General features: G+C 36.5%; 2 protein-coding genes across 3 annotated transcripts in view; one reads left to right on the forward strand and one right to left on the reverse strand.

Moving 5' to 3' along the window:
* Window positions 1-27,839, forward strand: part of LOC141402652 (elongation factor-like GTPase 1) — a 708,076-nt gene that overhangs the window by 158,382 nt on the left and 521,855 nt on the right. The window contains exon 5 of one of the 2 annotated variants that reach the window (XM_073984348.1): window positions 27,448-27,556. The exons of the other annotated variant lie outside the window; for it this stretch is intronic. Coding sequence (XP_073840449.1) covers window positions 27,448-27,533 — 86 coding nt within the window. The 3' untranslated portion in view covers window positions 27,534-27,556. Of the gene's footprint in view, window positions 1-27,447; window positions 27,557-27,839 lie in introns of those variants that run through there. 2 annotated transcript variants of the gene reach the window in all.
* dsx-c73A (doublesex cognate 73A) overlaps window positions 1-27,839 on the reverse strand; it is a 187,439-nt gene that overhangs the window by 134,582 nt on the left and 25,018 nt on the right. The window lies entirely within an intron of this gene.

The following is a 27,839-nucleotide window of genomic DNA, read 5'->3' on the forward strand; positions in this document are numbered from 1 at the left end:
GATAAATTTTTTAATCGAAGAAGCTGTAATTTGACGCTTGAGATTTTAAGAGGCGACGAAACTTTTCCACCAAAAATCGGCCACATAGGTCGACTTTTTGGTATAGCCCCTATAGAATGGTACCTCGCAATTTTCGGTATTTTGAGAATGTTAGCAGCAATTTTTAACCGAACTAGCTGTCATTTGACGCTTGAGGTTTTCAGAAGTCCCGAAACTCCTCCACCAAAAATCCTCCACATACTGGTCCATTTTTTGGTATATTCCCCGTATAATGGTACCAAAAAATTAAAAAAAAAAAAATATTTTTAAACACTTTTTTTGACCTTATCGAACAATCGTGGTCGAACAATTTTTGCACCAAACAGGAAACCAATTATTCCATTTTAGTTCAGAATATTTTACGGTGGATGTTATAAAAAAATGTTTTTTACTTGTTAAACTTAGATCAAGTTCGGGGATGGGCTATATTTGTCCAATACATCGGGTACTTCCCCCAAGCCATATGACGGAGGGTATAATTATATTTTTTATTCCGTTTGTAACACATCGAAATATTCGACGCGGACCCCATGAAAAATGAGCAGCATAAAAATCTAAGTCGATATAATCTGTCTGTTGAAATCAAGATACAGCTCGTAATATTTAACATAAATCTTAATAATTTGGTACAGAAGTTTACATTACTCCTGGGATGTTTAGTATTGAAAATGGGCTACATCCGTCCACGTTTTGATATATCCCCCATAGAACGGTACCTTCCGATTTTCAGTATTTTGAGGATTACGGCCTCAATATCCCACCGAAATGGGTGAACAAAACTTTCCCCCAGAAAATGTATTGCTATCGGTTCACGGTTTGATATAGCCCCCGTAGAAGGATACCTGCTGATTTTCGGTATTTTTAAGGTTGTAGCCTTAGTATCACAAGAAAATGGTGGAAATGTCATATTTAGTTTTCGTTGGGTGCGCTGAACTTTCGCCTAGAAATTTGTCCACGCTTTGATGTAGCTCCCATAGAACGGTACCTGCTGATTTCCGAAATTTAGAGGGTTATGGTCTCAATATCCCGCCTAAATGGCTGAAATTTAGTATTTAGTCTTCGGTAGGAGCGCTGAATTTTCTACTAGAAATTTATTGCTATATCCACGTTTTTGTGTAGCCCCATAGAACGGTATCTGCAGATTTTCGTTATTTTGAGGGTTGTGGCCTCAATATGCCACTGAAATTTCTGAAATTTAGTACTTAGTCTTCGGTGGGTGCGCTAAAATTTATTGCTATAGGTCCACGTTTTTGTTTAGCCCCATAGAACGGTATCTGCAGATTTTCGGTATTTTAAGGGTTGTGACCTCAACATATTACCGTAATGGCTGAAATTTCGTATTTAGCCTTCGTTGGGAGTGCTGAGTTTTCTCCTAGAAATGTATTGCGGTAGGTCAACGTTCTGATATAGCCTCCACCTGCTCGAAATGGCACAAATTTGGTATTTAGACTTCGCAGGGAGCGCTGAACTTTCCTCCTAGAAATTTATTGCTATATGTCCACGTTTTGACATAGCCCCCATAGAATAACAATGTGTTAAAAGTTATAATTATACCCTCAGCCTTTAGGCTAAAGAGGGTATTTACACTTTGATGGTTTTAGACCCCAAGTATGTTTGTACGATATCCGTTTCAGACAATTTTGAGTAGATCTAGCAATGTCCGTCCGTCTGTCTGTCTGTCTGGCTGGCTGGTGCGCACGATAACTCTCGAGCGGATCAATCGATACGGTTCAAACTTTGGGTATCGAAATATTTTGTCCAGATTTGATTTAAGTTCGAAGATGGGTTATATCGGTCCACTCCTTCCGGTACCTCCCCCACAAAAGTTCGAAAATGTTCCGAAAATTTGTGCGCACGATAACTCTTGAAGTTAGTAACCGATTTGGTCCATACTTTGCACATCCTGAAATGTGTACCAGACTTAGATAAGGTTTCAATATGGACTCAATCGGTCCACTCCTTCGGGTACCTCCCACACAAAATTTCGGAAAAGTTCAGTTTAGGGCCATCTCTCAAATCGCTTTAATTTTTGTTTTATCAACTTGTATTCACTGCCCCCCATACGACGGTACAAGTTTTATTAGGGGCAAGTCCATACTTCCTGAGAAAATAGCATGAAAGTTGCAAAGAACCGCTATGACACCGTGTGAGGTGGTTGGATCGCAAGATAACTCTAGAACGGATCTGCCGATTTGGTCCAACATTTGGCCTTAGTAATATTTTGTCCAAACATAGTTTAAGTTCGAAGATAAGCCATATCGGTCCACTCCTTCAGGTACCTCCCCCACAAAATTTCAAAAATGTTCGGAAAAATTGTTCGTACGGTAACTCTTGAAGGGAGTGGCCGAATTGGTCCATACTTTACACAACCTAATATATCTACCAGATATATATCAGGTTCAAATATGGACTATATTTGTCCACTCCATCCGGTACCTCCCACACAAAATTTCGGATAAGTTCACTTTAAGACCTGATATCGAATCACTTTGATTTTTGTTGAAGCAACTTGCATTCGCTGCCTCAATTACGATGGTAAACGTTTTTTTAAGGGGCAAGTCCATACTTCTTGAGCAAACTGCCTGAAGGGTGTAAAAACCCTATAGGCACCATATGTAGTGCCTGGAGATCCACTTCCATAATGGTCAATGTCGATCAATTCTTTTTAGTATCTCCTCCGCAAAACATTTGCTCTTTAATCCTATCAACATTTTTGTCGGTTCAAACGCCCAAAATTTTTAAAACCCCCTAAATACATACATTTTTTGGGAAATAATTGTTTCAATATACACAGGCTGAGGGTATATCTCTGTCGGCAAAGCCGACTGATACTTTTTTACTTGTTTTAATTAAAAACAACAATTTTAATAAGTATCAAAGCAAATAATGTATACATCCGTGCGCATGTTAATCCGCTGCCTTCTCAACAACGACTAAACAACTGAGCGTAAGCGTTCGTGTGTGTTGTAGTTAACTTTTTCGTAAAGACGCGTGCATGGCTGCATTAAATATAGGCCCCTATGTTACGGTGCCGCCCATTCTTTTGTTTTTCGTGGGTTCTGTGTCACATTTTCGGGCCGAAATGTGGATACAAAAGTTTTTGTAGGAAGATTGTTAATAGCTAATTATTTGCCTGGGACACCGTTTCGTGGGAGCTTATAACATTCATAAACTAAAGGAAACTAATTATTCCATTCAATAGATCAGGTTGTATTACATCAGTAAACTGCTTCGGGTACCTTTCACACGACCATTTTGAGTCCACCTAAAGAAGTGTGAAAAAAAAACCAAAAAAACAAAAACCACAGTGCAACAAGTGACTATATGGAAAGTAAAAAAACCACCTACTTAACTTGGCAGACTTATGTTTGTATGTATGTATTTTGAATATACATGTGTCAGTTAGCCCATGTACTTCGGAAAATACTGCTTACAAACTATGCCAACAACAACAAGCAACAGTTGTTGGATGACAACATTCAGACACCGAGTCAGCTGTAGAGGCTAACAAGAAAAACAAAAAATAATGAAAAGAAAATGGAAAAACTAAAAACAAAAATACACCTTAAAACACGAACTAAAGAAACGACCACAGCGCCACATAAAACGACAGAAAGTCTGACAGATTTGAACCAAGAAGAGTTGGTTGGTTGGTGGAGTGATCACTAACAACATAACCCAGAAAATCAATAAACCATGAATTGAAAGTAAAACATGTGTTTGTTATTGTTGCTGCTATAATTATTATTGTTTGTTGCTGCATTTGCAGTTGTTGTTGATGTCATGGAAAACAAGTACAAGTTAAACAATTTCCCAAACTTAAAGAGACATAGAGCAATAAAAAGGAGGAGAACAACAGCAACAACCACAGATAACATTTACCAACAACAAATTATTTTTCCACACCAAATTTTACTTTTGCCCAGACTGAGCGCAATATAACACAACCGACAAGAAAATAAATTTGTAGGTATTTTCAAATTGCTTTTGCTGAATTTGATTACTTAGTTCCATTCCAAGAAGAGAGTTTCCCACACTTTATTAGGTTCACATTGCAAACGAAAAAATGTTTGTTCAATTATTTTTGTTAGATGTTGGAGAAAGCAGATGATTTAAGCCAAATTTCTTTGGATTAGTTTTAGGCTAATCGCAAAATGGTAACTGGCAGTTATTATGGTGGTCGAATAATGAAATACCATTCCTATGTATGTAGGAATGGGAGAAGAAAATTGTAGCTTAATCTGTCGGTACAATTCTTCACGATATTTCACATGGTTCGTTAAGAGGCCACGAATGTCGACCCGTAACGACCACGGTCATAAGACCTAATTAAGTTTTCGGCATTATGCCCGCCACCGTGCCTATCAATGAATGTTTTAAATCCTGTCCGAAGATGCCTAGTTAGCTAAAATTTGAAGTTTATTGCAAGTTCAACTTTGCATCTATCCAAGCAGGATAGTTTTAAATCCCGGTCGAAGACCGAATACGCCAAGAAACGTTAGTGTTATAAACCAACAAATTGGACATGTATCCTATTTCAATTGGACTTTGTGACTTGTACCACCAAGTGGGTGGACAAAGGCTAAGATTGGAAACTAGCATTTATACCACAAATCATTCGAAAATTGTATATGCCAGTTTTTTTAATTCCAAACCTTTCCTATATTCCGACTTGGATGGTAAGTCACTTTGCTGGTCTACTTGATTAGCATTTTACATGTATTTAATACACTAATTAGAAACTGAGGCCCAGCAAAAATTTGGTAGGCACATGTCATTACTTTCTGCATTACCAGGTAATGAGTACTCATTACCCTCCGCATTATCACACAGTACATATGTAACAGTTAACACATAACTAGTTACATCCTTACTTACTACTTACTTACTAAGTAATGAGTATGGTGGCACAGAGCTAGTGTGTCCGACTACAAATTCTAGAGTCGTGTGTTCAAAGCTCAGCGTCGGCATGTGTGTTTTTTGTTTACAAAATTACAAAAAAATGTTGATGTACATGGATGAGTTTAACCAACCCTTGCTGTTCGAGCGAGTGGCCTAGTGTGTAGTGTGTTTGACTACAAATCAGAAGTTCGTGTGTTCAAAACTAGCATGTATCGAATGAAAAAGAAAAAAACAAAAAATGTGTAGTGTTGAATTTGAATATAATTTCACCTCAATTTTTTCTAAAAATAGAACTATGCTTTTTAGCTTCTTTTCGACTGCCGGTATGTGGTTAAGTATGTACTTAAAAAACATATTTAAGGAAGTACTTCCGCCCTATGACATCCCCATGTAAAAATAATGACTTTTACGGTATATTTGTAAGTAGTTACTACTGCCAAATTTTACTGAATAAAGTCATTACTTAGTAATGACTTTTTTTGCTGGGGGTATTTGTCATTAAAGCAAAAACCTCAAAATATTAAAATTGTGATAGCTTAACGCCCTTTGCAATAACTCTGATATTTTACCATAAATGCTACATTTTGTATTAATTTAAAGCTCACATGGTTTAGTTTCATTATCACGCTCTTTTTCTTTGGAATATGCCCAACAGAAGCACAAATTTCTGATATGGAAATAAATTTCCATAAATTGGAATATCCCAGCGTCTTTTTTAACATCACAAGCATTTCACCAATTTTGGTGACGCAAATTGGAACATTTTAAAGCTCAGAATGTCTTCATTGTTGACACGGATTCAACCAAATAAAAAAAAATGGGAAAGTGGAATGTGCGCAACATATTTTGCATCATAATAAAGGTGAGTTTTTCCTCATCCATTGACGGGCTTTCTTTTGGGAATAGGACTACTAACAGCGGAGATATTCGCATAAGAATAAAACTTAAGTTATACGTTATTTGACCATTCCGACTCTTGAATATTATCCGACCATCACCAAACTCAATATGCTTCTTGTTCTCAAGGAGCCCTATTAAGCATCAAAATTTCGTGAAGATCCTACACCACCACCTACGCTAACCTACTTTGCATCGTTCTAAAGATGGGATTTTCCACTTTCATAGCCATGCTTTGCTTTTGGAACCAAAGCTGTGAAACCAAAACTATGATACTATCTGACCTAGCTAGCACGCAGTATCGCCAGGCGTCATTTGTAATTTTTTTTGGAAAGTTTGACCGTTTTTAGCCTAATTGTACTCAGGATAGTTTGACATACGACCATGTGTTGGGTTGTTTACAGTGACTTGAAAAAATCACTTTGCAAAAAAAAAAAAAAACATGGAATTTACTTGGCAACGGAGAATGCAAGATCGCCATGTTATATACCGTGAGATAGAGGCACCCAGGAACAGGAATCGACAGTTTGGGTCTTCGAAATCGAGCCAATTCAAGGAAAGTTGTTCATGGAAGAAGGCCGTCGAAGCAAATGGTCGCCTGTTGCCTTGGCCAAACTGACCGTGTGGCGACTATACGGCTTGAGAAATGTAGGACGGCTAGATCTGAGTGTTACACTACAATTTGTTTGTCTGAAGTCTTCTGAGAAATTCAAAAAATGAAGAAGAGAAGACGAATCGTTATGCACCATGACTAGGGAGCTCTCACACATCGATTCAAAGCAGCGCCTGTATGACCGGACAAAACGTGGAATTGATGGGTCTTGGGCCGTACAGACTGGGGATCCAATGACTTCATTTGATTCCAGAACATAAAGAAAAGAAGCGGGATCTACGATTTTCGTCGCCAGATGTTGCTGTAAAAGCGTTAAAAAACCATGTTTTCGAGGTGTCTCAATCAGCCCACTGTAAACAACCCAACACATGGTCGTAGGTCAAACTGTCCTGAGTACACATGGGCTAAAAACTATCAGACTTAAATAAAAGCCAAAAGAACGTCTGGCGTTGCCTAGGTCAGATAGTTTTCTATTGCCCCTAGTATTCTCATTAAACTTAAATTAGCAAAAATGAAAACTTGGGGTTTATTTGCGACTATTGTGATATCTTCGTTGACAACCTACCTATTTTATTACATCGTTAGAAAGGTGATATATTCTACTTTCAATGTCAGGTTTTGCTTTTGGTACGTGATTACAAGGTTTAGATCGACAAACGGACGGACGGAAGGCCGTACACACATAGCCAGATTGACTCAGCTCGTCGAGACATTCATTTTGTTATGGGTCTACGACCATCATTTCGATGCGTTACAAACTTTTTGGCCAAAACCAATTTATAATACCCTCCCCTCAGAGTGCACGGTTCGCCTTAATAAGCTTTAAATGAAAGGTGCTTACACCTGGGAAGTTTTTGCGGATTCTGGAAAAATCAATGAACAAAAAAAAAAATCGCCGGAGGGATTTTTAAATAAATCGCGGTCTAAGTTCACATTTTTAGGTTTATTTTAGATTTTCAGGATTTTGCTTGGAAGCAGCAAGTCCTATCGTAACGGGACTAAAGAAAATGTTGTAGCAGTGAAAATCATCTTGCTTTAGTACTATTTCGATAGGACTTGCCGTTTCGAAACAAAATCCTGAAAACCTAAAATAAACCTAAAAATGTGAACTTTGAACGCGATTTAAAAAAAAAAAAAAAAAACAAGTAAAACAAGCGTTAAGTTCAACCGGGTCACACTTTTATACCCTTCACCATAAAATATTCTGAACTAAAACGTATTATTTTCTTTCTTGTCCACAATTTTAAGCGGAGATATTTTGTGACCACTGATGCCTATATAAGGTAAGAAAGCATAAAAAATGTATTCAATCGGTCGGAAACATTTTATGGGGCTATATCAAAGTGTGGACCTATATGTTTGGAGGAGAAGTTTTGTAACCACTAGGAACCCCAAATGTTGAATTGCAGATATTTGGGTCAAAAATTCTAGCTATAATCCAAAAAACCGAAAATCGAGAGGTACCGTTATATGGAGGCTGTACCAAAACATGGACCAATGTTCACGGTTTTTGGTGGAGATGTTTTGTGACCACTGGGAGCCCCAAACCTGAAATTACAGGTAGTTCGGTCGAAAAATGTAGTTAAAATCCACAAAATACCGAAAATCGGGAGGTACCGTTATATGGGGGCTATACCAAAACATAGATCTATGTTCACAGTTTTTGGTGGAGATGTTTTGTGATTACTAGGAACCTCAACTGTCAAATTACAGGTAGTTCGGTCAAAATGTGTAGCTAAAATCGTCAAAATACCGAAAATCGGGTAACGTTATATGGGAGCTATACCAAAAAGTGGTTCAAAAAAGACGATTGGGTGCAAAAATATAGCGCTCTAGCTCAGTTATTGCGAACGCTAGAGTGATTACAACAGACGGACAGACGGACATGGCTAGGTCGTTTTAGAATTTTATCCTGATCAAGAATATAGTTTATATGGTCGCAAATGATTAGTTCGATGTATTGGAAACATGTATAAAAATCTGTCGGAATAATTGTTCAATATACATATTTTAGACCAAGCGGTCCTATGTATATAAAGATAGTTGCGTGCTTCGTTAAGAGGCACCATTGAGCACGAACAACAAAAAAAATTAATTAAAATTTTAAAAATCTAAATTTATCCAAACACCAATCAAAAAAAAAAAACTTCCCTGTCAAATAAGGGACAAGAAGAAACTCAAAGAGAAATTTCAATAATGTGGGACCCCGGACTTTGAAGATGCAAATAATAATGAAGTGAAAACACTAAGCTATAACAGCTATAATTTAAGCTCAGCGACTAAAACAAGTTCCAAACGGTGTGTAGAATAAAATCCTTTTTTCAAATATAACGCCAAGGCCTCAAATCGTTGATCTCTTTTTATATACCTGTTTACGTCACAATCTGTGAGTAAATATTGGGAGTGCAACTTTATAATGTCCATTTTTTGCTAAAAATACGCGTTTATAATGATACCAAAATAAATAACAACACCGCCTTAAGTATTGCAAATCGTTTGCCAGTACCTTTCGCCATCTTTCCGGAAGTATATGTATTCCGTGTCAAAAGAACCCCTTCGGTCTTGAGGCAAAGTATGAATCAACCCAATTTCTGATGTCCAAATCGGAAGTAAAGCGCGTTCCGTATAGGGCGTTCTGCATTGATCGAAACATGTAGTAGTCGGCAGGGCAAGGTCTGGGCTATACAGCGGGTGGCTCAAAATGTCCCATCCACTGTTTTCCACATAGTTTTTGATCGGTATCGCAACATTTGGCCGAGCGTTGTCATGATAGATTGGGTCTCTCGAACCCAATTACCCTGCTTTTGATTGAATCCCAATGGTTAGAAATGGCTTGTTGTTCGACTCCTAGTGATAATGCAATTTCAACTTGTGTTTGACACCAATCTTCATGGAGCAATTATTCAAATTTCTCATTTTCAAATTTTTTTTTGGCTAATCAGGCCTTGTCACCGCTTTTGAGTTGCGCAAACCATCTTCCCCAAGTTTTTTTTCAGAGGACGCGTGATGACCGTAAGCCTCTATCAATAATCTATGACTTTCAGCAGCCGTTTTCTTCAAATGAAATAAGCTTATCAGATATCCACGCAAAACATAATTTTTTGGTACAAAGTTCGACACATTCAGAGCGTAAAACAAGTAAGAGAGGGCTATAGTCGGACGGGCCGACCATGTGATACCCTACACCTCTACATATATGTATTAACTCATCGCGTATTAAAACCGTTTTAAAATTTGATTTTGCCTGGCTGGGGAATCGTTTTGAAAGAAGGTGGCAAAGCGAATCATGCTGAAATCTACTTCTTTGTCATATACTCTTACCTTATTTAAAATTTCGAGGCGATCTGACTATTATTGCGACCTACCTAGCATATACAACATCGGATAAAAATTATGTTTTTGTTCCATTTCACCCGCTAAATATTTCACGATCATCACCAATTAAAATAGCGATCTATTCTGATGTGAAACCGACCTCCATACCAAATTTCGTGACGATCGGTACAAAATTGCGGCCTGGAGTTTGATTACAATTTATAATGGACAGACGGACACACGGACGGACGGACGGACACACATCTCAAAATCGCTTTATCTCGCCGAGATATGAAGATTGGTATACCACATTGGGGGTCTCCGACGAATACTTCGCGGTGTTACATGAATTTTTACCAAAACAAACTTATAATACCCTTTCCACATAGTGGTGTAGGGTATAAATAGCGTGCTTGTAATTTGGGTCCAAACGCATACTGAGTTTAAATGATAGGTATATTTTCGCTAAAACGCCACACTTGTTACCATTGCCACATACCATGTGTAATGGTATTGCTAGATGTTTTAAAATTGACAGTATTAAGTTGCACAACCAATATGTACCGGCAAAGCCGACAGATACTATTTTATTTGTTTATATTAACTTACATATGTAGTCGAATTCCAATATAACTTTAAGCTTTACAGAAATCTGTCACTTTTTAAGCTTCGATTTACTAAGTGAAATAACGGTTGTCAAATGCCTCGTTGAAAAAAGAAAACAACTGGCTAAATCCCACTATTGAAAGTGTGAAAAATTATTGACCTCTTGTAGAACAAAGAAAAGTGTCAGTTAATTTTTTTTTCTTATAAAAGAAACAGTTTTAATTATTATTCTAAAAAACCGTTAAAATATGCACATGTTTAGGTTCTTTATAGAACAATAACTAGAACAAAGGCACAGTTATAGAGTAGGCCATAAGATTAAGACAAGTTAACCACAAAAACACAAACATACATAAATTAAAATAATAATAGAAAACAAATAAATAAGAAACAATCACCAACATAGTCACCCTCCTCTTCCCACTAGAAAATAAAAACTTTGGATTATGCTGATGATTAAGGCCAAGACACGAAACACACACAAAACTCAAACCGCCACTTAAAACAAGCCGAAGAAGATCAAGACGTAGCAGACAATAATAGTTGTATTCTAACTGAAATTAATAATGGTTTCTATTGTTTTCGCATTCTTCTTCTGTGTTATCCAGCTGTTGTGGAACAGCCGTCATAAATTAAGCAGCTATTTAACTAAGAATTTCAAAATTACTCCTTCTTTTTTCTCTGGCTTTTGTTGTTACTACTGTTGCAGCTTTTGAGGCAACTAACGTTTCTATCGAGAAAAAAAAATTGAATACATCACCACAAAAAGAACAACCCACAAAAATGTAAAACACCAACAGAAGAACAAACAGCAAAGGCAACGGCATGTTTTACAAAGAAGAATACCAAAACAAAACTATGTCAGTAGTGCAAATCTATTCTGGAAAAAAATTGAATTGCTAATTCTGAATCTTAAGAAGAGAACAAACCAATCCATATCAACAGGTGGAGCTTTGGCGATTGTTAGATTCTTTCTTTCTTCACAAATTGACATGCACAAATAACCGTTAAAATTCACACATCATAAATTATGTATGAAATAATGTGTCAGTATGTGGTGAGAGGAAGTTGTGGAAATCAATCGTTTTGAATAAAAAGTAAGGAAATCTATGTAAAGTAAGGAAATGTGGTATGTAATCAAAACAAGATATGCTGATGGGTGGCTTAATATTACATATTGAGTATAGAATTATTGAAAATTGAACCATTTTTCTTGGCTAAAATGTTAACATTTTAATATTAGAAACCACAAAGACAAGTAAGAAGTGCCAATCGGTATTTGAGAAAGAGATATGCCCTTAGCCTATGATATCAAATATAAGAACCGTTTATCGATGACACTTTGTAATATTTGTATACCCTCATCCTTTAGGCTAGGCTATATACACTCTGATACGACCAAAAATGTGCCTCGTAGAAATAACGTCTGTATGTCCGTCTGTCTGGCTGGTGCGCACGATAACTCTCGAACGGATCAACCGATTCGATCCAAATTTTTGGGTATCGTAATATTTTGTCCAAATTTAGTTTAAGCTGGAAGATCGGCCATATCGTTCCACTCCTTTGGGTACCTCCCCCACAAAAGTTCAAAATTTTTCCGTAAAATTGTTGTGAACGATAACTCTCGAAGGGAGCAATAGATTTGGTCCAAACTTTGCACATCGTATTATTCCTTCCAGATATATATCAGGTATTCCAGATATACTTCCCACACAAAATTCGGATAAAGTGAAGTTTAAGAGCTTCTCTCTTCTCTTCTCTCTTCTCTTCTCTCTTCTCTTTCATATTTCCTGAGATATTGGCCTAAAAGCTCAAAGGAACCCTGAGGCACCAACCAAAATGGCAAAATTGCAAGATAATTCTCGCAGGGAGTTTCTGATTGGTGCAGACTTTGCACATCGTATTATTTCATCCCTTCATGTAGCAGGTTGCAATATGAACTATATCGGTCCACTCCTTTGGGTACCTCCCTAGGAAAAGTGAAGTTTAAGATCTCCTCTCGCATCGTTTTCATTCTTTTTTCGGTAGGTTGTTACAGCGGCCTCATTTACAACGGTACAACTTTTTTCCGGGGTATGTTTATACGTCCTGAGATAATGGCCCAAAATCTGTAAAACACTGCCGACACATACTAAAATGGCTATTGTGCAGATAACTCTGAAACTTTTTCAAAAATTTCTTCCAAACTTAGTTTAACGTATTTTAAAATTTCGAATCCCTTATGAAGAAGTTTGGTTACTAAAATTTTGTGGTATATGTGAATGATTTGGTATAGCCCGACATTACGGTGCCTACATATTTTAAAGCAAACTCATGATTCAAAATCGGTATATATACGGCATAATTATTGTGTTTGGTTTGGGTTTGTTGTTGCACAGCTGACTAATACTTTCTTACTTCTTAATGTAATCAAGGGTTAATAATTTCTTTTAAAGATTTTATGAATGTAGAGAACCAACCGCAAAATGCCTAGTTGGGTTTAGTTTTGTCAAGGGTTTAAAATGCTACCCAGCAAAAAAAGTCCTCCCAAAATCATGGGTTTCGTAAGGGATTTTTGGCAGCAGTAACTACTCGCAAACCCCCTTTCTTCCCCATTATTTTTACAAGGGTATGTCGCACTCAGTTTGTAGTTATTTTATGACAACTAGAATAACTAGTTATTCTGTGGCCACTAGAAGTTGAAAAGTAAGTTGAAAAAAATTATATTTTTAGAACAGTTGATGTAGAGATTTTTTTTAATTTCATCACACTTCTTACTTTTATTTTATTTCGCTTGCTGTGCGAGTTGAACACACGAACCCTCTGATTTCTAGCCAAAGACACTACATACTATGCCACCCACACGAACATTAAGGGTTGCTTAAGAACTTAAATGTGCAGTGCACATGTGTACCACGAATTGTTATTTTTTAATTAAAAAAAACTCGCGTGCCGACAGGGAGCGTTGAACACACAACCCTAGGATTTATAGTCGGACACACACTCACTGTGCCACCGTCCTCATTACTTAGTGAGGAGCAAAGTAAGTAGGGTTGCCTTGTAATTTTTTTAAGAAGTATCCCATTACTTTTCAGATTACTTGTAATGGGAAAATAAGCTTGTTTACATTACTTTGTAATGGGTTACGTAATGACTACCGGATCCAAATTTTTGCTGGGTATCGCCATATTAGCAAAACCATCGAAAATATGCAGCTTTTCCTGCTAAAATTTCTTCGAAATATGTTTAGCAACAATGAACAACGGCAACATGTAGCAAAATATTTCACAAAAATATTGCTAGCGAAGCTAATGCTATCCATGTTTTCAGCAAACAATAGTTTTTGCGATCAAGGTTGCCCATTGTACGAGGGGAACTAGAAAAGTTTGTGACCTAGGCAACACGAAGTGTCGCCAGGCGTCATTTGACATTTTTTTCTGGAAACTTTGACTGGGTTTAGCCTACGCGTACTCAGGACAGTTTGACATACGAGCATATGTTGGGTTGTTTACAGTGGCTTAATTGAGACACCTCCAAAACATGGTTTTTGAACGCTTTTACAGCATCTTTTACAACGCTTTTACAACGTCTTTTGAAGCACCGCGATCGTATTTTTTTTTTTTTTTTGAAATTTCTTGCACTGATCAACACGGGACCCGACGAGAAAACCCCCATTTTTGGCGCCAAGTGTTCATGCAATATCAAATGTTGGTTGGTGGAATAAATGCCCAATGGTGCATCTATCTCACGGTATATAACATGGCGATCTTGCATTATCCCTTCACACAGAGCTTAATTTTTTCTGACACAATGACCGTTTTTGGACGTCCCTCACAAACATCATTTTTTGGCGAGTGTCGGCCACCATTGAATTCATTAAACCAGTTTTTCATAGTGATATAGGTTGGTCCTTAATCGGCGTAGAAATATTTAATTTCTTTCTTGCATTGATTACACTGCTCAACAAAATTGAAAAAGTTGAATGTTTCAGACGAAGTTGCAGTTGTTTCTAGATGAAATCGGCGAGTTATTTTCAAATCCAGACCCGGTTTTTCTCCATCAGCTCTTGTTTTTGAGATATAGCTCAAAATCGTTTTTTACGAGTTTAACCCAGACTTTCGTTATTTTCGGATACAAACAAATATTTTTTGTGGGTTTTTCGATATTAATATATTAAGAAGATGTTGTACGCTCGATACAAATCGTTTTTGAAATAGTTATGGTGAGCATATATCAAAAAAATATAGAAAATATACGACGGACCTTGTAAAAATTGCTTATTTTGAGTACTTTATGCTGTAATTACGTCATCGGGGGAAGTCATAGGATCTTCATATGGCAATGCGGATATGCTTAGGGTGTCTACTATATAGTCCAGTATTCAAATATATAATATAAAGTTCATAGCGCCCATGATTCGGCCATAACCTAAAAATCATCATGAAGACTGCCATTGAAAAGTAAATGGCTTATGTGGTAATGATATCACTGGTAAATTACACTATGCAACACTGAAAATGCAAACAACTTTTAGTATGCATTTTTTGAAAGTACATATTAAGACTACAAAAACCCGAGTAGGGTTTTGTCCTGTCAGATCCAGTTCGGATTTTATGGCCTCATCTAAACCGGGCTAAATCTACACTTTTTTGCATTTATCAGGCCTTTATCTCAGAAACTAATAGGAATTTGGCCTTGCTGTCTTTAGCAATATTATAGCCCTAAAGTAGTAGAACTTATCTTTTAAAAAACCACATAAGATAAGCTCCATCTTGGGCATAAAAATCTATTAAATATAAAAAATTTTACATAATTTCTGAAATTCTGGTCAGTATCGGCTAAACTATTGGGAGTTGAACCAAGTAACCTTTTGCAAAAATCTACCAAATAGAGTTCTCAACAATTCTTAAGAACATCCCCAAACTCTAAAATGCTTACTTCATGTTGTTTCAGCTGTATTTTGCATCTTATCTTTTACAACACCTATTTCAAACACAGTTCACACCAACAGTTTATTCTCGCATTTCGGATTTCACTACATTATTGACATTTTTATTAAATCGTCGCTGAAAAATGTACTGAAAACAACGACATAGAGGCATTTCACAACAATGACATGTTCTGAAGAGTTGTGTATTACTTTCCAGGGAATATTTTTCCAAAAGAAAATATTCAGGAAAAATTAAGGGTTTTGGAGATACGGTGCGAAATATATAAAAATTGTGGAATTTTTGCATACATTGTGAAATTTGAGGCAATAAATGTAGTGTTTCGAGTTCATTATTTCTTCAAATATTTTATTCTTGTCCTTATCTACAAATTTGCTTCAGAGATCATAAGAAGATTCGCATTGGTTTCAGAGATATAGCCCCGAATTTCTTTAAAAACTCAATATTTAACCATGTTTAGATGGGGCCATAAAATCCGAGCTGGATCTGACACAACAAAACCCAACTAGGGATTCTTGGCGTTTGGGTCTGTACTTTCAAAAAAATTTCAGTTCGAATTGTTTGCACAAGATCACCTTAAAAATGTTGCACAGTGTAATTAAAAATATGGAATTTAAATTTCTTTTTATTACTATTTTTTAATAATAATCCCGCATGTGCCAATATTGTTAGCAGTTGATGTGTACAGCTAATGCTAATGTTTTTAACTGCTAGCTTTAAAACCCTGGTTTTTTCAGATTCAGTTTGAGTTCAAGGTCTTATAAAAACATAGCTTGGTCTAATATCAAATTCCGGAATATTATAGACGCGTTTTCTTTGTGATTATCTAATGTAAATTATAATTTTATTTTATTACTCACATTATTATAAACAAATGGAGACACATACCTGAAAAAATTAAAACAAATACATTAATTTACATTCAATTTGTTTGAAACTAGTAATGTTTCAAGGGGATATAATTTTATTGGCATTCACACAATATCAAATTGTACCAACAAAATTTGATAATATTAATACAACATTTCAGAATGTCGCTATATTCACTCAGAACAATCCAAAAGTTAACATGAGAAACAGGCGTTTATGTCATTTTGGTTATGCCGTGTGGCCCTTAAGCTTGCTATCAGTCATATATCCGCTTACAGTGAATTCAAAAAATTGTCCAAAGTTCTAATAAATAAAAACTTTAAAATATGTTGTACGAAAGCTTTATTCATCGATGCACTCATCACTCATCAAAGATTAACATATATGTATTGCGTTTAAAAAAATGGACATAGGGAAGGTACCCCACCTCCACCGAAATTCATAAAAAATATACATTGCCACGGCAAATCATGAAAAATGGTTCAGTAGTTTTGCAGATATAACACATTTAAACAAAGTAGACGTGTCAGGTCTTTGTGCTCCAGAGATGTACCCAGAATTTGAGATGCAACCAAAATTTGTTCGCAAATTAATTTTCAGGTCGATACCTCAATAATTGTTCCAAATATCGTTTTAGAAAATAGGGTACAGTGTAGAGCTGGCAAACTATCGATATTCCCAACATTAGATATTTTCGATATTTAATTTCAAAAAATTTACAGTTATCGATGTTATCTATTAACTTGCTATCACCATTAATTCAGAAATAATAATGGCGAAAATGTCCATACTTTTGTTGAAATTTTACACAGGTACTTCACAGAAATATAAAGGAGAAAAAACAATTGCGTTTACTTCATAAAAATCCACAAAAATACAATTTACTCTTTCGAAAAATGTTTACGTGGACTACGGACTTACTTTCTCACATCAATAAACACGAAAAGCCGCGTAATTTCTATTCATTTCAATGTATTTTAGGTTAGGGGTCTTTAATCCGATAACATCTATAGACAAAACTGTCTATCGATATTGAATTAAAAAATGAATCGATATTATCGATAGTGCCATCGATTTTTTGCCAGCTCTACTATACAGTCGTAGATTCCATAAACAACTATCGTGTTAATACGACCCTCGGCATGTAGCGCCATCTATTGCAGCTCAAATACATCAGCTGTCACAACAAACCGGTGTAGTTTCGGCTCATCTACTTCGAGATGGAGCAGCCGTCTACATTCCAATAGAGCAGGAACTACCCAGTGCCTCTAGGATCGTTGCTACTGGCTTCAGGAATGAAATGGGCCAGTACGTTTCCCCTCTGCTGGCATCCTTGCCAGGCTTCAGTAGCGGGACCACCCTTCCAACTTTTCAGACTTCCGGTACAACATGGGTGGTTAACGATAGGTTGAGGGTGCTTGTTAAGTACTCAACTCCGGGGTCATCCAGTTGCTTAAGCATTACCATCGATATTCGGTGTAGGCCCAACGCTTTGGATGATTTCGCATTTTGGATGGTATCTGCAACATCGCGCATCGTTAATTGTGGTGGTACCTCCTCGGTTGGGAGGACTCCCTTATACGGCGTAGCACACTCCTTTTCGCCCTATCACTCTCGGGGTACTCTATGAACTGCCGGTTAAAATAACACGCGCACCTCTTTGGGTCAGTTACTGTCACGCCGTTGAAAGTAACAGCCAACCTGTCATCCTTCTTTCCCGGAGTCGAGAGTGATTTAACCGTTGCCCACAATTTACTTAATCCTGCACCAATGTTGCATTCCTTCAGGTGATCTACCCACTTTTTCCGTTTATGTCCGCATACTAACCTGTTGACTTCAAGAGTAAGCTCTCTAACGCTCGGGTCTTCAGGGTTCATACGACAAAGCTCATCACGCTCATTCGCTAGTCCCGACGGGTATTCGACCAGCAGGTACGTAGCGAGCGGGCTACCCGAGGATCTGAGGGATGGGCAGCTCTATGAAACGGTGATTCGTAAAATCTCTGAACCCTAGCCAATCAACTTTCCCATGGTTCAGGAAAGTACGGCGTTCAGAGGTTATGAAATCGGGTGGTCTATTTACGGAGACGATGATAGGGAGGTGGCCCGAGCCAAGGGATATGACGGGTTGCCAGGATATGTCATTTATCAGACCTGGTGCCACAATGGTGATATATGGCGCGCTGTGGCAATCTCCTCTAATCATCATAGGAGCGTCTTCATTCACCGTGCAAAACGTGGAACTATCAATTTTCTCGACCAGAGATGTACCCCTCTGGTCATTACCTAGAACGGAATGCCAAAGTTGCATTGAAATCCCCTAGCACAAGACGGTTATTGTTCATAATTAAGATTTTATTTAATCTTGGATAAAAACTCATCAAAATATCATACAGGGATACGAGGTTGTAAAAAAGTCATCTACATAACATAATTAAGAAATGGGCGTGGTCGGTTCTTTAGGTCCCAAATACATAAATTAGTAAGTAAGGTCGGTGAAACAACCACCATAGTGTTGCAAATTAATTTTCAAACCAATCCATTCGTAATTTTTGCAAATATAGAGTTTTTTAAATAGGGCATATGGAGGTACCATACCTTATCCGAAATTCAACAAAATATGCAGGCTATTTTCACCGGAGACCATCCCTGTACATTCCTTGAATATTTCTGGCGAATCTATTCAGTAGTTTTGTAGATGTAACATATTTAAAAAAGTGGATCTAAAAGTGGTAAAATTTCCCTTTTTTCCAAATCGGTCCAGCCGTTCTCAACTAATGCAATTACCAAGGAAAGATATTTGATTTTTATTTATATAGATAATTGTCGGCGGCGAACTTTAAACACACAACTATTATACCACCGTTACTCGTTACATAGTAATGAGTAAAATATGTATTTTAGCTTTTTACATTAAAAAAACATTTTTCATCTTACGAATAACCCAAGTATTATTCGGCTCATGTGGCTCACAAATTTTTGCTGGGTATATGCCAATCATATGTTCCTATCCAAAGGTAGGACGGAAAGAGCTTTAGAAAAGTTGTCCAATCAAAGTAACAGCGAAACTCGATTGCGACATCCGTTTACATGCAAAATCAATCTCGAATTCGAACATCTTCGAAGCAAACTTGCTCTAACGATTTCTGCCATTCTCCACGACTGAAAATGAACAAATACTGTCAAAAATCAAAACCGGCACATTAGCTGGAGTAGACTGCATCTACCCATCGTATGTAAGTTATTTTCACCTTAATCAAAAAATTATCTATTCACTTCAGCGTTAGTTTCCTCTGTAATAACTTCTACCAGATATACCTTGTTAGACCCCTGCGGTCCTACCATTCTTAAAAATGGAATAACGGACTTAACGAACCCGCGGACCCCATTTTAACATTGCCAGCCCCTCGGTCACATGAGACCAAAACTGGAAGTACCCTGTTACGAAATTTAATTAGAGGTTAACGCAGATAAAGTAGAGAATGGAGTAATCAACTCTCCACACCATCAGAGATTTTTTACGTTCTGTCGGGGGCACTTTCACAAAAAATATGTTGCCGTTTGCCAAATCCAGAGAAGAGTGGAATAGGTCTCGCTGTCAGCAGTGAAAAAGCTACTACCATGTTATTGTAGTGACTACTGTACAACTTGTGTTACATCCTACCTATCTACTGATCATGCCTAACTTTTCACGCCCACAGTGGGCTACTTGGTGGTCTGCGTCTGACTCACAGAGGGGCTTAAGCAATACACATTTCTCGCCCTTATGGGTATTAAGATCGAGACCAGTAAGATTTTAATTTAGCTCTATTTTACCCGACCGCTGAATATCGTGCACCGATTTGGCTAAATAGTCCCCAAATAAAACGAATCGACAACCAATTTAGATTTATATCGGCCTTCTTATAGACGACTGTCTTACCTAATTAACAAAGAACCAGGTAGAAATGGTATATAGTAGTCTTATATATACAGGTAGTCTCATATATAATTGTTCCACAAACATTCCAGACAGGACAAGCGAGACTTCTCTCATATCAATGAGTGCACCCCGATTCATATTAGCTCAATGATATTTGACCTACAGTTTATCGCCGAGTCCGAATGGCGTGTCTTGTAGAGAAGTTTTACATGACTGAAATACTCAGGAAATGTAGTCAACATTAAGTTGTGGGGTATTTTGCCACCGTTGAAAATTCAATGTTGCATGGCCGTGGAATCGAACCTACGAACTTCAGTGTGTAGGGCGGAAAATTTAATCTTAAAGTAACGAAAATCCGAGTTACAGTTCCAAGGGGGCCATATCAAAACGTGAACAAATATAGCCCATTCAATACAAAACGTCTGTGTCAGATTATATATAATAAGATGTATCTTGTATCTCGGGTAGATATCGTTATAGGTCCTCCGACGAACATTTCGATGTGTTACAAACGGAATTTTCCCCCGTCTTACACCGAAATTTACAAATTCCAGAAAATTGTGTTGTTTATAAATAACATAAAATATTTGTATTCAACTGCACGGCACGCTTTTGTTGGAGGTAAAAACCTCCCTTCCTTGTGGTTCCTCCATCATTATGATCATATACGTAGCCGTCGTATCAGCTAAATACGAATAAAAATGTTCACTTTTTATGCTTTTTGTAACGCTTGCAGGCAAAAAAAAGAGGACCATAGATAGAAATGAGGAAGATAAACAAAGAATGCATTTTCAATGTTATTGTTTTCCATTATTACGATGGGTCTGTGTTACATTTTCTATGGAAAATATTTCTTCTATTGTTATACGGATTAGACTTAAACCTGCAGTCAAACAAATCTTAAATGATTTTTCTTCTCATTTATAAGCTGTTATTTATAACTATTGTTCTGGTGCAAGTCGATTCATGATTATGAGGTATTTAACTTTCTTCAAAGACAACAAAGACTTTAAAAATAGGCAATTCATATTTTTATTTTATTTGTTTTTTTTTTTGCTTTACTGTAATTGTTATCGCGGTATTGAAATATGTTCACATTATTTTAACCACAAGAATCCAATGGTGTGGCAAATATTTATTTTGAAAAATTCCCTCACTAATAAATGTTGTCTCGGGGTAACACGTGGAACAATGAAGGTAATATTCTGTAACTGAGATTGCCAATTATTGTCTATATCAAATTATTGTAAATTGATGTTGAAAATTCTTTGTTTAGCGAAGCATGAAAATATTCTAATTTTGTTACACATGTTTTGTTTTGCGCTTATATCAAACGAGATTGGCCATTATCAAATGTAGGATTTTATTTCTTTTTCGGTATTTAAATACTAAACTGAACTATGCTATTGGGGAAAATTAAAAATATGTAAATCGGTTGCAACACGTGCAGAAAGCACAGAATATATAGTAGTAAAGGGTTCCAAGAGGCTATTTTGCCTATTTGAAATGAGGATTATGAGTTAAGGGATTACGGAGCACGAGAAAAATCAATTTTTCATGATTTTTTTACAAGAAATCTACCAAACATTTCTTAGAAGATTTTGTTTTTATGTGAAAGGTCACATAAAATGTTGCGCAGTGGTTTGACAAATGGCCGCCTACCAGCATTAAGCATTTATGCTAACGAGGGTATATACACTTTCATACGGGCAAAATGTGCCTCATCGAAATAATGGTTTTAGACCCCAAGTATGTTTGGACGAAATGTGTTTCAGACAATTTGGAGTTGATTGAGCAATGTCCGTCCGTCTGTCTGGCTGGCTGGAGCGCACGATAACTCTCGAACGGATCAACCGATTCGATCCCAAAATTTGCTTTCGTAATATTTTGTCCAAACTTAGTTTAGGTCCACTCCTTCCGGTACCTGCCCCACAAAAGTTTGAAATGTTCGTAAAATTTGTACGTACGATAACTCTTGAAGGGAGTAACCGATTTGGTACATACTTTGCCAATCGTCCAATGTCTACCAGACTTAAATGAGGTTTCGATATGGACTCAATCGGTCCACTCCTTCGGGTACCTCTCATAGAAAATTTGGGATAAGTTCAGTTTAGGACCTGCTCTCGAATCGCTTTGATTTTTGTTTTAGCAACTTGTATTCACTGCCCCCCATACGACGGTACAAGTTTCATCAGGGGCAAGTCCACACTTCCTGAGTAAATAGCCTGAAAGTTGCAAAAAAAACTCCCATGAAACCGTGTGAGGTGGTTGGAGCGCAAGATAACTCTCGAACGGATCTGCCGATTCGGTCCAAAATTTGGCCTTAGTAATATTTTGTCCAAACATAGTTTAAGTTCGAAGATAAGCCATATCGGTCCACTCCTTCAGGTACCTCCCCACAAAAGTTCAAGAATGTTCGGAAAAATTGTACGTTCGGTAACTCTTGAAGGGAGTGGCCGAATTGGTCCATACTTTACACATCCTAATATATCTAAATATGGACTATATGTGTCCACTCCATCCGGTACCTCTCACACAAAATTTCGGATAAGTTCACTTTAAGACCAGCAATCGAATCACTTTGATTTTTGTTGAAGCAACTTACATTCGCTGCCTTAATTAAGACGGTAAATTTTTTTTCAAGGCAAGTCCAAACTTCTTTAGCAAACAGCTCGAAGGTTGTAAAAACTCCCTATGACACCATATGTAGTGGCTGGAGATCCACTTCCATAATGGTCAATGTCGATCCATTCCTTTAAGTATCTCCTCCGCAAAACTTTTGATCTTTAATCCTAATCAACATTTTTGTCGGTTCATACGCCCAAAATTTTTAAAACCCCCTAAATACATACGTTTTTTGGGAAAACAATTTTTCAATATACACAGGCTGAGGGTATATCTCTGTCGACAAAGCTGACTGATACTTTTTTATTTGTTACTAAAGCAGTTTGCGGTACCAACTGTAGCTCGACAATTAATAAACCGATCAGCATATGTGTTTGTGAGATCATTAAGAATCTAATTGTCTTGTCGTTAAGTGAAACTGCCCGTGTGGGATTTGAGCCCACGTCCTCGAAAAAGATATTCAAATGTTGTCGCGGCGTGTTACCATTCAGAGCCAAAGTTCATAATTTCCAAAGACTACGCTATGGTTTTCTCCTGGAAACCATACAGCTTGAACGAACAAATATTAGCCACTTAAAAAAAACAACTTGCGTTTGAAAGAAAATAGTTCGATGACAGAGAAGCCACTCCCACAGCTGATATGTCTGATGAGCTGCAAAATTAACAGCGAAACTAGTCACATAAATTTGCCGTTTTGTGGGTTCGAATCGTCGGCTTTTCTTTTTCACTTGCAAAAATTATCGGTCATTAAGTTCAACTCTAAACGAGAAAATTAATCAAAAATATCCATTTAAAAAAATGGTGAACTGTCAAAATCAAAATTTTGATTTTAAGTAAAAAATTGAAATATTTTTCGTGATAAATCTGTCAAAAAATAAAGAACAAGCTTTTTATGTGTTAATAATCCCACAAAAACATCATCCATTTTCGAGCTACAGTGGGCATCGCATTCAAAAATGCCATTTCGAGAAAACCGCGTATAAAACTTCGATACATACAAATACAAACAAATTATACCTACATACAAATCACATTAATTTTTTCCTTTCTAACGCTCCTATCTCAGCTAATTTTTGTCCGATCGACTCGAAATTTTTTGCAATATTTTCTTTTCTACCTGTACTGTAAAATAAGTCAATACATTTTTTTCGATTTTGTGAAATTTGCAAGTAGACATAACCCCATGGTAGAACAATAACAGCAATACCCAGCTGACTGAACTGGGCTGTAATGTTAGTGTCACATTCCATACGACATTTTATATATTTATTTCTATTTTCGATGTATATTAGAGATATATATTTTTTGGATATTTCGAACGACGTGCCGCACACCAAAACATCGCTTATGGAGGCGGGACAACATTCGTTAATATGTGTGGTATTTTGTTAAGTTTGAAAAAACTAAAGCCCTAATAAACATGGGCTTTTTTGATTTCAAAAGCAAAAGTTTCGAACACCTTTTTCAATGATTTTCAAGCGACCCCAAATATTTTTGTAAGAATTCTACTTTCTGCGAGAAATTATCCATTTAGTGCAATGATATGGAAACATTCAAACTGAAAATGGCACGAATTTTCATTCATGTGTTTCAAAATATCCAATCAAAAGTTAAAAAAATTAGTTTTTTAATTTCCAATAATTTTTGGACATTTCCTTGGTTTGTTTACATATACCGATGACACTAACATTCAAAAACAAAACAGGCTGAGCCCGGCTGGGATTTGAACCCACGTCCTTGAAAAACATATCAAAAAATGTTGTCATGGCGCGTTAGCGTTCAAAGCCAACTCATAACTTCAAAGTCAGCGCAAAAAGCGTTTGTCATGAAGAATACATTTCTGTGGCCAAGTATCCGCATTTAATGTACAAAAACACATTTGCATTTGAAAAACGATAAGTTCTAGGACAGAGAAGCCATTGCATAGTCGATACGTCCGAAGATTTGCTTTACCACCAATGAAACCAGGTAACGTAATTTGGTGACTATGTGGGTTCGAGTCCATGGCTTTCCTTTTTCACTTGCAAATAATTTCAGATCATTAAGCTTAACTCTAAACGAGAAAATTAATAAAATCATTAAAAAAATGATCTTCGCCCTAACAGGCAAAATTTCAAAAAATAAAAAATAGGCTGAGCCCGGCTGGGATTTGAACCCACGTCCTTGAAAACATATCAAAAAAATGTTGTCACGGCGTGTTAGCGTTCAAAGCCAAAACTCATAACTTCAAAGGCATCGCAAAAAGCGGTTGTTGTGAAGAAAATACATTTCAAAACGGCCAAATATCCGTTAATGTATAAAAACACATTTGCATTTGAAAAACGAAAAGTTCTAGGACAGAGAAGCCACTACATAGTCGATACGTCCGAAGATCTGCTTCACCACCAGTGAAACCAGGTAACGTAATTTGGTGACTAATTTCCGATCATCAAGCTTAACTCCAAACGAGAAAATTAATAAAAAAAATATGTTTGGTTGTTGTTGAGTTGTATTTGTTGTAGTATTTACTTACCTTGTTTGTTCTACCATGACATAACCCCATGAAGCTTCGAATTTAAATTGTCCACTCTGAGGAGAACTTTAAAAAAATACGTATACGTATATGTCAACGTCAATACAATAGTTAAGCAGCTACTGTCGTATATATGAGTTGTGTAGTTCAGGGACAAACTATTTCCAAGGAACTATTTCTTTAATTTAACACCTACGTCGATCACGATGAAGAGAAAGAAACATTGAACTCTATCGTTCTCGGAACTACGGAACTATATTAAGGAATTAGTTACTTTTGGAATTATTTGAAACGAAGGAACGAAAAGAACGATGACAGAGAAAGATTCATTGACTCTACAGGTCTCGGAATTATTTGGAACTATGGAACTGGATTAGGATTCGAGGAATTAGTTCCTTTTGGAACTATATGGGACGAAAGAACGAAGAAAGAGAAAGATTAATTGAACTTTATCTGTCCCGGAACTATTTGCAACTATGGAACGATATTAAGGAGTTAGTTGCTTTTGGAACTATTTGGAGCGAAGGAACGAAAAGAACGATGATAGGGAAATATTCATTGAATTGTAACGGAATTCGAACAATGGAAGTATATTAAGGAATTAGTTCTCTTTGGAACGAAACCAAAGACGAAAGAGAAAGATCCATTGAACTCTATATCGGTTTCGGAACTATTTTCAACTAGGGAACGATGTTAAGGAACTAGTTCCTTTTGAAACTATTTGAACGAAGGAACGAAAAGAACAATGATAGAGAACTATATCCAGTTCTTGCGTTCACATGGTTCCTTTAGTTCATATAGTTCCTTTAATTTAACATCAACGTCGATCATTCTTCATTCATTTCACAAAATGAAGAAAATAAAAAGAATAATGAAAGAGTCGTTGAACTATTTGGGTCTGGGAACTATTTGGAACGAAGGAACGATGAAAGAGAACGATTAATTGAACTCTATCGTTCTCGGAACTATATTAACTATTAGGAACGAAGGAAAAAAGAACAATGACTGAGAAAGATTCTTTGAACTCTACAGTCTCGGAACTATTTGGAACTATGGAACTATATTAAGAATTTAGTTCCTTTTGGGACTATATGGGACGAAAGAACGAAAATAACGAAGAGAGAGAAAGATTCATTGAACCCTATCTGTCCCGTAACTATTTGCAACTATGGAACGATATTAAGGAACTAGTTCGTTTCGGAACTATTGGGAACGAAAAGAACGATGACAGAGAAAGATTCATTAAACTCGATCGTTCTCGGAGCTATATTAAGGAATTAGTTCCTTTTGGAGGTACTTGGAACGAAAAGACCGATGAAAGAGAAAGATTCATTGAACTCTATTGATCTCGGAACTATTTGCAACTAGGGAACGATATTAAGGAACTAGTTCCTTTTGGAACTATTTGAACGAAGGAACGATGACAGAGAAAGATTCATTAAACTCGATCGTTCTCGGAGCTATATTAAGGAATTAGTTCCTTTTGGAGGTATTTGGAACAAAAAGAACGATGAAAGAGAAAGATTCATTGAACTCTATCGGTCTCGGAACTATATTAAGGAACTATTTTAAGGAACTATATTAAGAAACTATTTGGTAAAAAGGAATGAAAGAACGATGAAGGAGAAAGATTCAAATATTTGGAACTGTGGAACTATATTAAGGAATTGGTTCCTTTTGGCACGAAAAGAACGATCGAATCTATGGAACGGTATTAAGGAACTAGTTCCTTTTGGAAAGAAGGGACGAAAAGAACGATGATAGAGAAAGATTTATTGAATTCGGAACTATGGAACTATATTAAGAAATTAGTTCCTTTTAGATCTATTTTGAACAAAGGAACGAAAATAACGATGAAAGTGAAAGATTCATTGAACTGTATAGGTCTGGGATCTATTGGGAACTTTGGTACTGTATTAAGTACATTGTCCAACTGTAGTATAAAGACGTACAAATTCACAGCAGTTTAATAGATTGAATTCCACAGCTTTACAAACTTCAATACGTTCAATCCAAACCGAAAAAAAAAACAAGAAAGTGTTTAAAAAGTTGACTGAAAAAAGACTTTCAGTACATTTTTTATTGGACAGATAATGTAAAGATAAACAATTTTTTTGTAAAGTAGTTTTGAAAATATTAAAAATATTTTATTCAATTAACATTTTGATGCGAACATTTTAATTTTCTCTGTTTTATTTTTTGTATTTCTTTATTTTCAGGTAAGTGTCAACTATTTGTGTCAACTTTTCTCCAAAAACCAAGACCACTTAAGAATCATGAGGTGTCTTCTAATGAACGTGAGTAAAATCAAAGTCAAAACAAAACAAAGTAAGAAATAAGAACAAAAACTTTAAACCTGTTAAAACTAACCAGGCTAAAATACTTAAACCCAAATGATTGGTGGGGTTTGCGAATAATGACTAAGCAACGGAGCAGACTATGTATGGCCTATTCTTGTTATCATCCATATTGTAAAGAAACCAGAAAGCAACGGATTGCTGATAGACAGAAGACGGTAATGACAATGACTGTGGTTGTTGGCTTGATTATTTGTTTCTTCACGTTGGTCATTTGACGTGCCTCGCTTCTATTGGATTCTTAAAATTTCTGC

The sequence above is a fragment of the Musca autumnalis genome, unplaced genomic scaffold (assembly GCF_047663935.1).
Source record: "Musca autumnalis isolate F117 unplaced genomic scaffold, ASM4766393v1 scaffold_4, whole genome shotgun sequence".
NCBI lineage: Eukaryota > Metazoa > Arthropoda > Insecta > Diptera > Muscidae > Musca > Musca autumnalis.